Source organism: Prionailurus viverrinus, chromosome D2 (assembly GCF_022837055.1).
Source record: "Prionailurus viverrinus isolate Anna chromosome D2, UM_Priviv_1.0, whole genome shotgun sequence".
In the NCBI taxonomy this organism is placed as follows: domain Eukaryota; kingdom Metazoa; phylum Chordata; class Mammalia; order Carnivora; family Felidae; genus Prionailurus; species Prionailurus viverrinus.
In genome coordinates, this window is record NC_062571.1 from 22144711 (window position 1) to 22158766 (window position 14056).

The 14056-nt window shown below is 40.7% G+C and overlaps 1 protein-coding gene across 2 annotated transcripts in view; it reads right to left on the reverse strand.

Annotated features, from left to right (window-relative positions):
• Positions 1-14056, reverse strand: part of CCDC6 (coiled-coil domain containing 6) — a 109005-nt gene that overhangs the window by 34788 nt on the left and 60161 nt on the right. For both annotated transcript variants that reach the window (XM_047825346.1, XM_047825349.1), the window contains exon 3: positions 5971-6099. In XM_047825346.1, coding sequence (XP_047681302.1) covers positions 5971-6099 — 129 coding nt within the window. The remainder of the gene's footprint in view (positions 1-5970; positions 6100-14056) is intronic.

A 14056-nucleotide genomic window follows, 5' to 3' on the forward strand; every position in this document is an offset into this window, starting at 1 on the left:
GGGTGTCTCCCGTGGTTGTAGGGGAAAGGGGGTCGGGGCCACCACAGAGGCCTCACTGCTCCCCTCCACCACAGCCATGCATACAGCATCCGTCTTCACTGGCCTTCCTGGAACAGGAGATCAGACTGCATGAGGCTGGGACCTAACATCATCTTTGTTAGCAGAGTTTGTGCAGAGAGCAGGCACATAACAAAGATGTGCTGAATTAATACAGGATATGTACCATACAAATGCACTAACTATAGCATGGGCACAAAAGAAAGCCAAAGGGGCTGGGTCACAAATGACACTTGAGCACATTCTGACTCATAAATTGAGGAGACAAGGTCAAGGAAGGTGGTGAGACATTTGTGGCTCAAATAATATGCATTCTCATTTTCTTGGAAAACGGGTAGGGTAAAGTACCATAGAAATTAGATGGAAACTTTCATTATTAACAGCAGCAGCTACCATTTTTGGAGAGCTTAATAGATGTGAGTCACCAGGATACGGTGGTGAGGTCAACATTGTGCTTTCCCTCCTTCAATTTATTAGAAAACTTATAGGGAAGAAACACTTCGTATAATTGTTTGCTAGTTGCTGTTTGTGTACCAAGTATTACAAGAGAAATACTGATCATTATGTAAATACTTTTACAGCAAACGCCCCTAACTGCCTGGAGGAAGAAAGTCAGGTAAGATGAAGGAGAATGGGGCAGGCGAGGGAGAAAAGCGGTCCAGGCAGAGGAAACAGATCCATGGAGATGTGGGGCAAGAAAGCATGGCACACAGCAGAGCATGATTTTCAAACTGCAGGTCATGAACCATTATTGGATTGTGAAATTAGTCCACTGTGACCTACATTTTGCTAAAAATGAAATGGAATTCAATAGAAAATCAAAAGAAATGTTGTCTTATGGAACTTGTCCCAGTCATATATACGGGTACAAGAACATCAGTGTACTGGGTTGCCATGTTAACTTATCTCTTGCTGTGCAGTCCACACTGGAAGGATTCTGAGTGGAGGAATGAAGAACTTCAATATGCATGTAGTGTGAGGAAAGGCAGGATGCAACATTAATCCCCTCAACACACCTAGGAATTAGGTACTAAATGTCTATTTCACAAAAGAGCTCAAATTGCTTGCCTGAAGGCATACAGTTTATTCAGATGGAAGATTTGAACCAAGGTGAGAGTTTCCCTAAAAACTACATGGGATACGATGTTTATAAACGGATGCTAATGAGGGGTGCCTGGCTGGCTCAGTCCGAAGAGCAAGCAATTCTTCATCTCAAGGTCGTGAGTTCGAGCCCCATACCGGTTGAAGACATGACTTAAATAAACTTTAATACAGACAGATTAAAAAAATGGATCCTAATGAATGAAATTGCCATCCCATTCTGAATACAGCTTTAGACAAACAGTGTCTTTGCTTTGGGAACAGGATATAGCTCAGATAAAAGATGATGGACCAAATTCCAGAAGTAACAGAGAAAACTATACTCACTATGCCAGCTAGAGAAAAGAAAAAGAGTAAGGCATCTGGTACCTGGCAGGCAATCCTGTTCACGATGTAAATGTTAGCTGAATTATGGGACTAATTCTCCATTAACTTATTCCACTTTTTTCTGTTGTACTACCTAAGAATGATTAAGTATCTAGTCCACCTGCTTATGGCCACTATTTTCTTCTTTCCCATAGTTTTCCATGCCAAGTGCACAGAGGGCCCTCCAGAGCTACTGAGTTGAACTTCACTTAATAAATAGGCAAATGTGGGGGCACCTGGGTGGCTCAGTCGGTTAAGTGGCTGACTTCGGACCAGGTCATGATCTCGCGGTTCGTGAGTTCGAGCCCCGCGTCAGGCTCTGGGCTGATGGCTCAGAGCCTGGAGACTGTTTCTGATTCTGTGTCTCCCTCTCTCTGACCCTCCCCTGTTCATGCTCTGTCTCTCTCTGTCTCAAAAATAAACGCTAAAAAAAAAAAAATAATTAAAAAAATAAATAAATAAATAAATAAATAGGCAAATGTGGACTACCTTTTGATGCTAGTTATCCTTCTCCAGAGAAATAATAAAAACTCTTCCTGGTTGGCAGAAAACATTCAAGATTAAGATATCTTGACACTAAAAGAATATTCCAAGTTCTAGATATTCTTACTGTCTCCTAAGAAAATGTGAATGCCAAATAAGAGACAAACAATGACCATGTTGAAACAAAAATTCTCAAATAAGGGTTTGTAGGCAGTGACCACCAGTTAAAAAAACAAAACGAAACAAAACATAAAAGCACTAAAGTCATGTTGACCAGACTAATCCTAGTCTACAGTGAGGGTCCCCTGGCATGTGAGTTGCAAATGATATATGTGATAAGGGAAATGTATCTAGAATATATAAGGAACTCTTAGAATTCAATAATAAAATGATCTTGAATGGGCATTTTTCTCAAAGATATAAAAAATAGCCAATTAGCACATGAAAAGATTTTCAAAATCATTAGTCACCAGGGAAATACAAAACCACAATGAGATACCGGTTCACATTTACCAGGATGCTATAATCAATATGGCACAGCCACTTTGAAAAACAGTCTAGCACTCTCCCCAAAAGGTAAACATGGAGTTACCATGTAATCCAGCAAGTCCACTCCTAGGTATACACCCAAGAAAAATGAAAACATATATCCACATGAAAAACTGTACGTGAATGTTCACAGCCACATTATTCCTAATAACCAAAAGATGGAAACAACCCAAAATGTCCATCAAATGATGAACACATACACAAAATAGGATATATCCACACAGTGAAACATTATTCAGTCAGGAAAAGGAGTCAAGTACCGATACATGCTATAACATGGATACAAGCCTTTTATTAAATGAAAGAAGCCACTCACAGAAGATGACATACTATATATGATTTCATTTTTATTAAGTATCCAGCATGAGCAAATACAGAGTAGTGGCTTCTTAAAGGGAATGGGAAATTCAGAGTGACAGCTGAAGGGTAAAGGGTTTCTTTTTGAGGTAATGAAAATGCTCTAAAATTGTTAGAAATTTGAGGTTAGAAAATGCTCTAAAATTGTGTTGCTACACAACTCTGAATATACTAAAAGCCAATGAGTTGTACATTTTAAATGGATGATTTTTATGGTATGTGAATTGTATCTCAATAAAGCCACTACCACCACTACTACCCACCCCCGAAAAGTGAACTAAGATATTAAGCAGAAGAACCAGGTTCACATCCAGTTCCTCTTGAATCCAGTATCCAGGCCCTGAACACTATACTGTACCTCCTTCCAAAACACAAATGACGGTTACCTGGCCAAATCTACACTTAAACTCTTCCAGCAAAGCAGTGGTATACCATAAGACACATGGGATAACTGCCTTCAAATAGCTTACAGTTTAAAAACTATGTTTATTGTCAGAAGAGCAAAGCCATGTACTACATATAAATCTATATAATACATAATATAGTACATGCCTTTGCTCTTCTGATAACCTATGATACAGAATATATTCTATAACAGAGACTGTGACATATAGTATATCATATGGATGATAATCCTAAGAGAGGATCAGATCACATTCATAGAAACAGAGATTTATTTCTACTGGAGGGGAAAAAACTGTTCCCCCTTAAGCATTGACTAAAATTATTTGTAGCTAAACAGAATACAGCAAAAGATCCCCAACATTTAATCATCCTGGACATACTAAAACAAAGCAGGGGTCGGGGTGGGGGCAGTTTCTCATCTTAATTAAAACAGGACCTTGAGGGGCCCCTGGGTGGCTCAGTCGGTTAAGTGTCCGACTATGGCTCAGGTCATGATCTCATCCTTTGTGGGTTTGAACCCCGTGTGGGGCTCTGTGCTGACAGCTCAGAGCCTGGAGCCTGCTTCTGATTCTGTGTCTCCCTCTCTCCCTGCCCCTTCCCACTCGTGTGCATGCATGTGCGCACTCTCTCTCAAAAATAAGTAAACACTTAAAGATGTTAAATAGAAACTTAACATCCCAGATCTGAGGCTTATTTTCAGGATAGGGCTTTACAATGCATATATTCCATTGTGGAAATCCATTTCTTAATTGTTGAGGTGTGAAATAACCCTAAACGTGTATTAAGTCATTAACCTGGCAAGAATGTATGCCTTGGAATCATTTTAAAGGGTTTCCATGATGAAAGTCGCTGGAGCCTTTAGACAGTACAACAACTCGTTCTCTCTCTCCCATAGACTAGAAGACCAAACTGTCCTCTCTCTGATGCCAGACCACTACCTCCACCTTGTGGCCACACTAAACCCTGGAGTCACAGCCCCTGTCCCATAGACTCCTTAAGAACTTCTGCAAATACAAGAAAGAAGCCATTAACACTCAGCCATCACCATGAACGCTGTGACCAAATGAAGTTCTCACAATACAAAGCACTGAGAGTTTCACTTGGTCACTTGGTTAGCTCTTGATGAACAAGTATCAGTAACAAGTACTTGGTGTGTCAGAGACCTTCAACAAGAATCTTCAAAGCTTTAACTTGAACGGAACTGGTTGTCCCCTATCCTAGGAATTAAACAGGTGAACTCTGGAACAAAATGTTTCCCAACAGCGTGTGGGTTTTTCCAAATTTAGATACTACATCTGAATTCCAAAGATGAATGGTAAGTATAGATTACTCTGGATGTATATCAAATAGCCAACCTTTGAAAATAGACCTTTTTTTTCTTTTACCTGGAAGGGATAGAAAAATGTTCTTAGGACCATTATTCATAATCTTAGAAAACCCAGTGACATCCCTTTCTTTTGATATAGGGAGATACAAGAATAACACAGAAAACAAAAGTCAACCTGGACTTCTTCCCAAACCTGACATTCCCATCACCATTTCATTCTCAGGTAAAATAATGGAACTAGAACGGCCCTGGGTAGATTCCACAATCAGTCAGCATGAACTAAGATACAGAGAAAGACCCTAACGTCGGGATAAATCAGACAACTTTGCATGAAAGGCTTAGCCAAACCGTCAAACTGGCAATCAGGATTGAAATCACAAAGAGCTAAAAGACCTTCGTCAATACACTGAATTTTACATGGAAACCACATCGCTGTACACTATGGTCAGCTTCTTATAATTAGCTTAGGGAAAGTAAAATTTCAGGACATTCGATTGGGGCAAAAGCATTAGGGAGCATCTAGACTAGAGATAACAGGTACTTTTGTCTGGCATACTAACGCAAATGGGCTGACAATGGCTGCCCACAGTTCTGTGTGTTGAAGGAGCACAAGACCCAGTCTGGACTCCCAAGGCGAGGACCCTGCTCAAACACCAACATGTGCAGAGGGCAGTGGACAAAGGGATTGTACACTATGACTTGCCACCTTTTGTACCTGGTTAAGCTTGCCATTCCTGATTTTAGTTTGCCCTTCTCTGTTTACAAATGGAAAAGCTGGGCCCAGAGAAGGTAATGCAAGGTCATACAACTAATGAGAGGCTGAGTCAGGATAAGCAACCAAATCTATGCCTCCATATCTGTACCAACAAATCACATTGGGAAAAGATAGGGTTCGTATCATATTGCTAATAATTCAAAGAAGAAAAATGCTAACTGCCTCTTCTCAAGAACCCCTTAAAAAAAAGTTTTAGTTCCACAGCAACACTGTCTCAGGAACTTTCACAGAATCTATCCTATGGTTAAAAACACATTGTTCCCCCTTTGTAAAAGGAACTTAACATTTCCTACCTATAAGTCAGTACATCACAGTATATCTCCAGAAACTTTATTAATTGCAGTTAAAAAAAGAGAAAGTGTGAGACAGAGAGAGCAGGTGCTCCACAGACTTGTCAATCTTACTACAAAAATGAAGTCTCCACTGTGGGAAGAAACAGCTGAAAAATATTTTTCACTCACATGCCCCAGGGTATCTGAGGCCAAAAAGAATAAGGTGAGGGAGAATAATATGAGGAAAAAAGTGTATTGAGAAAACTATAGATTCTTACCTGCTCTAATGTAAGCTGCTTCGAAATGGTATCATTCTCCAGTTTTTTAATTTTCTTCATCAGTTTGTTGACCTGGAATTCCTGCTCTTGTTCGAGATGCTGTTCTAGTTCAGCTTTCTCATGCTGCAACTGGAAAATGGAAAAATCACAGAATTGATTTTTCTGGGAATTGAGACACTCAAAAGCCACGGAAACACCGGCTCCATAAGCTAATTACACTGAGTAAGAAGTATCATCACAGAAGCTACAATCCTCATTTCTGCTGATACCCAAGTGCACACCTAGTGTGTAACCTGCTCCGAGGGTCCTCTAATTCACGACCACAAGTTAGAGTCCACGTACATAAGCTCCTGGCCTGAGCCAAAAGGCCACAAGTGACAGGGCAAATACACCTGAGCATCAAACCATGATTAAATACAGATTGTTTAGTTTTTAAAAACATGGAAGTTGTTGCCTCTGTAGAGAGGAATTGGGAAGCTAGGGATGAGGTAAGGATGGAAACTTCAAATATAAAACTAACGTTTTCAAAAAATATCCCTATTCAAACACACACACACCCTTCAGTGCTTTTCAAACTATATAACATCATAAAAATTATATTAAAAATAGAAATTTTACAGTCAGTTTTAATTAAATGAATTAGTTTACTCAGATTTATATGTGTGTAAAGAAGGAAGAGATGTCACAATCACAAAACATATTTAGTAAATTATTCTGAATGCTATGTCTCAATATACTAATAAGCATCCTTTGGCAAAAACCAGTAGAATTAATTATCTTTCTATAATGAGACTGTACATCACACCTCCTACGTCTTTCCTAAAAGCCCAGGAGGGAGGCTTCTTATTTATGCAGGTAAAACATAAGGTTAGGGTTGCCTGTGTGGCTCAGTCGGTTGAGTGTCCAACTCTTGATTTTGGTTCAGGTCATGATCCCAAGGTCATGGGATCAAATCCCATGCAGAGCTCTGCATTGAGACTGCTTAAGATATTCTTTCTTTCTTTCTCTCTCTCTCTCTGCCCCTCTCCCCCTGCTCACGCTCTCTCTAAAAAAATAAAAGAAACAAAAGATAAGGTTATAGTGTCACTGCAAAGTTTTTTTAAAAGGTCCCCCAACCATCAAAACCAAAAGGGAATCGAGGAAATGACAACTGGGGTTCTAATTTCTAACATTCTCAATTGGGAGTGTTCGTTCACAGCAGGGGTTGGAGAGAATGACAGCAACAGGGCCCAATAGAGATTAAGTAAAAGCCATTAAAAACAATGAAACACATGTACTTTTATGTGGGGGTCTAAGAGGACACTGCTGCCTACTTTCACCCTCAAAATCACTTCTTCAAGCAGACACTGTGTACCAGGTTCTTCATACGCATTAGGCAGGCGTGATCACTCCCATTTCCTATGTGACAAAACAGGAGACTGGACCAAGATAATTCAGCTGAAGGCAGTGGAGGCTGGGACCCACATTCTGCTCTGAACCCCAAGCCAGTATTCTCCCACTGGATCCTGAGCAAACCTAGGAGGAACCAGCTTCAGACTCCGCTAGCATCTAGTGCATCTTTGGCGTTTAAAAAATCAAACGACCCAGGGCGCCTGGGTGGCTTGGTCGGTTGAGCGTCCGACTTTGGCTCAGGTCATGATCTCACAGTCTGTGGGTTCGAGCCCCGTGTTGGGCTCTGTGCTGACAGCTCAGAGCCTGGAGCCTGTTTCAGATTCTTTGTCTCCCTCTCTCTGCCCCTCCCCTGTTCATGCTTTGTCTCTCTCTGCTCAAAAATAAATAAACGTTAAAAAAAAAATTAAAAAAAAAAAAAAAAGTCAAACGACCCAACAGAAAACAAGACGCCACAGACACTTGCCTGGAGGACGCTGTGTCTCTGGGTAAACCCTGCATATGGCATGACAGGCAACCCAAAAAGATTAGCCAGGCCTGAGCAACCTCCATTCGGCTGCACCGAACCCTCACCACACCGACACAATTACCACTGCTCTGCAAGCACATACTTGGTTAAAAAAAAGGTTAAAATCTGACAGTTTTCTAAGCTGGAAATGTTGACTAAACAGATGCTTCTTTCTCCAACTGTTTTTGATGTGCAACTTCAAGAAAAGCTGGTCAACCTTGCAGGGACCCAGGAAAAAAACAGATGCAAGGAAGCACTTACAGTGACAAGTCTATTTTTAGCTCGTTCTTTAAAACTCAGGTTCTGCAGGATCAAGCAGTAATTACAAGAAACAAGAGAAACCAACAGAGAACAAGAAGAGTTCCTGGCACTTCAGGCACAAAGACCCTGATGCAACAAGACCACTCACGAGGAAGAAACAGCAAAGCATGCCCATCCCCACCTAACACTTTTACTCCATAACATACCTGTGTACCCTCCATCTGTAGGTACTACGTTAGACGCAGGGGACATCTTGAGTGAAGATGTCACCCTTGACCTAGAACAGTTCATGAGCACCAAGCTTAAATGGTGTCTACTGGTTTTAGAAAAATAAACTTTAATCTTAAAACCTTTAAACATTCTGCATAGTTTTTACACCAGGTATGTTTTCCTCCAATATGCTTTCAATTGCTGCCATTTTTATTTAAAAGAACCCCCCCCCCCTTTTTTTAGCATTATTCTTCTGCCCTGAGGTAAATTAAAACAATCAAGGATGCAATCTAACATTGAAACTTGTCTGGCCCACTGAGAAAAAGGTAAGGCTGTCATTGGCTTACAGAAAAATATTCCTATTTAGACAGATGGTCTATATTGTCAATATCTGATGAGGTATTTCCTTTAAGAATACAGATTAAACAAGTAATAAATTCCATCACAGCTCTCCATTTTAAGAGGCTTTTCCCTCTCAAGAGATATCCCCTAAGGAAAATTTGATGGTAAAGCTGTTGTCACCAGAACTCAAGTGAGATCCCTGGGTTACACTAACCCATTTGGAAAAGATCAAACCATCTTGAGATCTGTCTGCCAAAGATGCCCGTGTTCATCATCCCCCAAAAGATGCACGTGTTCATCATCCCCCGAAAGTCAGGGCTGGAACAAACAGCTTTGCTGCTTGCTTTGTTCTGACATCTCTCAGGTGACAGCCAATTTCGGGGCAGAGCGTGGAGTTTCTGAACAGAACATTAGAAACAGGAAATAGGTTCTTCCTTGGAACAAAGAAACCACCAATACAAAGAGAAACACACAGATACAGAGACACCCCCTTCAAAGTCATGAGAGTTCAGATGAGCAAGAAGGTGAGAGAGCAGAAAGGGATCTTGAGGAACTAACAACTGCAGAGTCCACCTGAGGAACATTCAGAAATTGTTGGTTTTTTAACAGATACCATGTAAATCCAAGTCATTCGGCCCCAACGGGGCTTGAACCAACATCCCCAGCTCATGACACCAAAAACCCTAAAAGGAGCCTCGTTCAGGCTGACACAAGCCAGCTCTCAGAAATAAATTTCCTACGTGTAGGCATAAAATTCAAGGCATGATTTTAAATTTCTAATCAAAGGTCTTAACATTTTATGAGCAACTTTAAATCTTCCAAGAAGGTCAGTGATCCTAAACTAGAGCAAAAATCATTCAAACTGAGAAGTAAACAGTCAAGCAAATTCTATTAATGTGTTTGAAATAAACTCACGTGTGTGCCTTAAATATATCTAAAGCAAAAGGCTTAGGCAGATTAATTTTTTAATCAGAATTTCCTATAAATACACTTTATGAAGTCAATCACCAAGATTATGCAAGGGTTTTATGACTCCTATTTGTGCAATATAGTTAACATTAATTTAAAAAAGTGTAGAATGGAAATTATATTATGTAACAAATGATCCACTGGCAGCACATTTTCAATGGAATTAGGGCTACATGAATAAAAGTTTGCTACTTAGGTTTCACCATCAAAAACAAAACAAAACCAACATAACTGAAAGCCATAAGCAAAGATACAAACTATAAACCTATGAATTTCTAAGTATTAAAACTTGAGCATTTTGTTACCATATCCACTCATTATATATGAAGCCCTAAAGCAAGCTTCCAGCCTGTTAAAAAAGACAAGTATAACATTAATTTGATCTCAAATAGGCTAGGCTTAAGCATAATTTGATCACTCACAACTGCTATCTTACAATTTATAAAGACTTTCTGGAGCCACTTCTGTGAACCAGGCCTATTGTATAAGAGACTCCAGAATTCTTCACTGCATGACCTTTATCCTGGGTCGAATTCTCACTAGCAAGTAGAAGCACTGCAAACTGTTCACCTAAGAGAACCATCACAGGTGCACATGTAGGTCAGCTGTCGAGCCAAGCCTCCCAGCCGGCATGCAGCAAGTTTGCCAAATACCAGGCTGGAAGAAGCATGTTTGCGAGTCTGGGGTTGTTGTCCATCTAGCTACTGCCAAGTGAGGCAAGCCTCCAGCCACCAGCCCCAGGACCCAGCTTTCTCAGTGCAATTCAGAATAAACCCAAGATGCTCCCACCTTCTTTCTCACTGGTCCAGGCTAACACTTCTGTGTACTCACCACCCCCATCCCACAGCCAGCATCCTTGGTTTACCGACGACTACCAAAAGCTAGAACTAACTGCACTGGGCCAAGTAAAGGCCACCATAGGACAATAACTACATGAAGTCATTGGGATGTCAAACACAATTATATTATTCATAGAAGCTTTGCAAAAAAAAAGTTCAAAACTAGGTGAAAAGACATTGAGTCTTTTATGAACCAACTTTTTAGCCACTCTATTGAGGAGTGTGCGCAGAAAGTCAGCTTCCCGTTTCAAATTCATCATATCACCACTAAATGCCTCTTGGGCCCACACTTATTCCCACCTCCAAACCCCTTCTGTTACCGGTACAATTGTTCTCAATCAACACCTCATATCAGATACCAGTTGGCATTTAGTCAGCCTCCAGAGCAGCTGTCAAACCACCCTCTTCTTTGTATGTTCATGGCCCCAATCTAGTTCAAGTCTTTTATTATTCTTCACTGGGCCACTGCCAAAGCCTCCTAATAAATCTCCCCAGATTCAGTGTAGATCATCCTGACAGACAAACCCTATTAATACATCAACATTCTGCTCAAAACCCTTCAATGGTTCCCTACTTACCTGCAAAAGTATAACATCATTGGCATGACATTCAAGTCCTTCCATGATCCAATCCTATCCAAGTTTCCCAAGCTTTCCTCATGCTATTTCACATTCTGCCCAAGTGACAGTCTAAGGTTCATGAGCATAAATGCCTTCAGGGTCCAGACACCTAACAAAGAATGGATGTGCCAAAAAACAGCACATGGTTGTAACTGTGTTAAAGGCAAAGTTCATGTCTTTTACTCTTACTCTTAAAAGAGTAAAGACTCTTTTACTAAAATAATAAATTTAAAAAACTGAAACCCATGATGCTGGGCAAACACTTCTGGAAACCACTCCAGTCCAGGGGTTGCACACCCCTGCCTCCACAACCCTGTTCGTGCTGTACCCTCTGGTAGAGTGCCTGAATCCCTCCCTCCAACCTATTTGTTCAAAGTGAGCGATGGCTCAGAAAACATCTTCCACAGTACCTTCCCACATGCCCCCAACATACTGTATCCTCCCCTTCTTTAAGCTGTGAGGAGCACATTGTACCTGTGTGCATGATAACGTCTAGTTCTTGTTTCGTATCTTTCTATTAGCTACTTCTAAAAGCAGCTAATACTTTAAGGCACTAGTTACTATGTACCAAGCATTTTATATGGCCATAACTCTGTGTCAGATACTATCTTTTGCATTTTACAAAGAAGAAAACCACAGCTTAGGGAGGTCAAGTAACTTGCTCAAAATCACACAGCTGATGAGGGGTAGATCCAGGGTTAAAACACAGGTCTCTGACTTCACAGCCTTCGTCCTTATCCCTGATGTGTGCTGCCATCCTCGAGCACCTGTATACATTCTCGATCACTCTTACAGGACTGCAAGCTCCATGAACAGCAGTGACCAGAACATAGTGAATTCCACTCCAGATCATGGACAAATCTCTTGTCCATGCAAACACTGACTCACTTCCTTTACACTGTTCCCTCAGAGTAAGCCTCAGGATGAACAAGACAACTAGGTAAATATAAAGGGTGCCATTACTACATATATAGTACTCTCAGGTGACCATCACCTAAGTCAACAAATGTTAACACTGCCCGCTCTCTCCCAGAGCCTAGTGTATCCTTCCGAATCATAGCTCTCCATCTCTGAGGGGTGATTGCTCTCCTGATTCTCACTCATAGTAAGAACTCCTTGCATTTTTTTCTGTAAAAGAAATTTTATTGCCTATGTATTTCTAAACATTAGTTTTGCTTGGTTTTGCATTCTTTTTTGTCTAGCTTCCTCTGCTAGATAAACTTAGGATTTCATTCACCTGCATTACTTAGTTGAACAGTATTTTTACTGCCTTATGATATCCCGCTGGATGAGCACAATTTGTCTACTCTATGGACAATGAGTATTTGGGTCATTTCTGGTTTTTTACTATTACGTGCAATGCCACAAAAAACATTCTTGTATACATCTGGTGTACATATGCAAACATCATGAATATATCCAGGACTGAAACTGCTGAGTCACAGACCGTGAATATTTCCAGTATCATTAGGTAACGCCAAACTGCTCTAAAAGCAGCAACCATTTCCATTCCCTGAGAGCATACAGAAGACTTCTCTAGTAATATCTTCTTGTGTTTTATTTTGCCTTTCTTGATTACTAATGTGTGCTTGTTCATTTGTTTCCTGCTCATATGCCTATCTGCTTGTGCAAAGAGTCTGTTCAAGTCTCTATCCATTTTCTCTGGAGCAATCCATTTTTCATACTGATTCATAGTCTCGTGTTAGTTATACAGGTTGCAAACATCTTCTCTCACACTGTGGCCTGTCCTTGCATTCTCTTTATGTGATTTCCAATGACATGTCTTTGTTCTTCTCTAGGCATTACTTAATGGCAATACTCCCAAATTTCTCTGTTGAAAGAAATCTATCCTGCTGCCTATCTGTAATCTCCATATGGATGTCTAGGCCACTCAACTGAAGTTCTGACCTTCTCACTCCAAGTCTACTCCACTTAAAGCCTTTCCCATCTTAAATTATGGTTAACTATATTCTTCCAATCATGGAAGCCAAAATCTCCAAGTCTGTTTTGAGCCTGTCTTTTGCTCATGCCCACTTCTAATCCATCCTCAATCCAATAGGATATGCCTTCAAAATGTACCTAGAACCCAATGGTCACCATCTTTACCATCACATCCTAGAACAATCAACCCTATCTCAGTGTGGATTATGGAACAGTCTTATAATACACAGCCTAGCTCCCACCTTGGCCTCCACTCCATAATTTCTTCTTGAGATAGCAATCAAGGCAAGATCATTTCACTACTTTGTTCAAACCCCTTTCCTGCCCCCCATGGCTCCCACTGCAGAGTGAATGCCAAACTCATGATTATGGCTCAACGGCTCTACATGATCTGCGTGCTGGCCACCAAGCCCCCAGTACCCATTACCTCCTCAATCTCAACTCTTACTCCTCTCCCTCCAAGACTCCACTCCAACCACATTGGCCTCTCTGCTGCTCCTCCAACATGGCAGGCACGATCCCACCCAAGGCCTTAGCACTTTCCTGTCCCTTCCAGCTTCAATGTTCTTCTCTCTGAAATCCACTTATAGGCATAGGTTTTTTTTCCCCCTAACAAATACAGTACCATACTATAAATGTATTTTCTTTTAAGTTTATTTTTTTTATTTTAAGAAAGAGAAAGAGAGCAAGCCCGAGTGGGGAAGGGGCAGAAAGAGAGGGAGGAGGAGAATCCCAAGCAGCCTCCAGGCTCTCAGCACAGACGGTGATATAGGGCAAATTCTCACAAACTGTGAGATCATGACCTGAGCTGAAATTAAGAGTCAGACATGTAACTGACTGAGCCACCCAAGTGTCCCTCTTATGATTTAAGAACATTTTTTCTCTAGCTTACTTTACTGTAAAAGGATGGTATATAATACAAATAACATAAAAAAATATGTGTTAATTGACCATTTATGTTATAGGTAAGACCTCCAGTAAATGGCACGCTATTAGTGGTTAAGTTT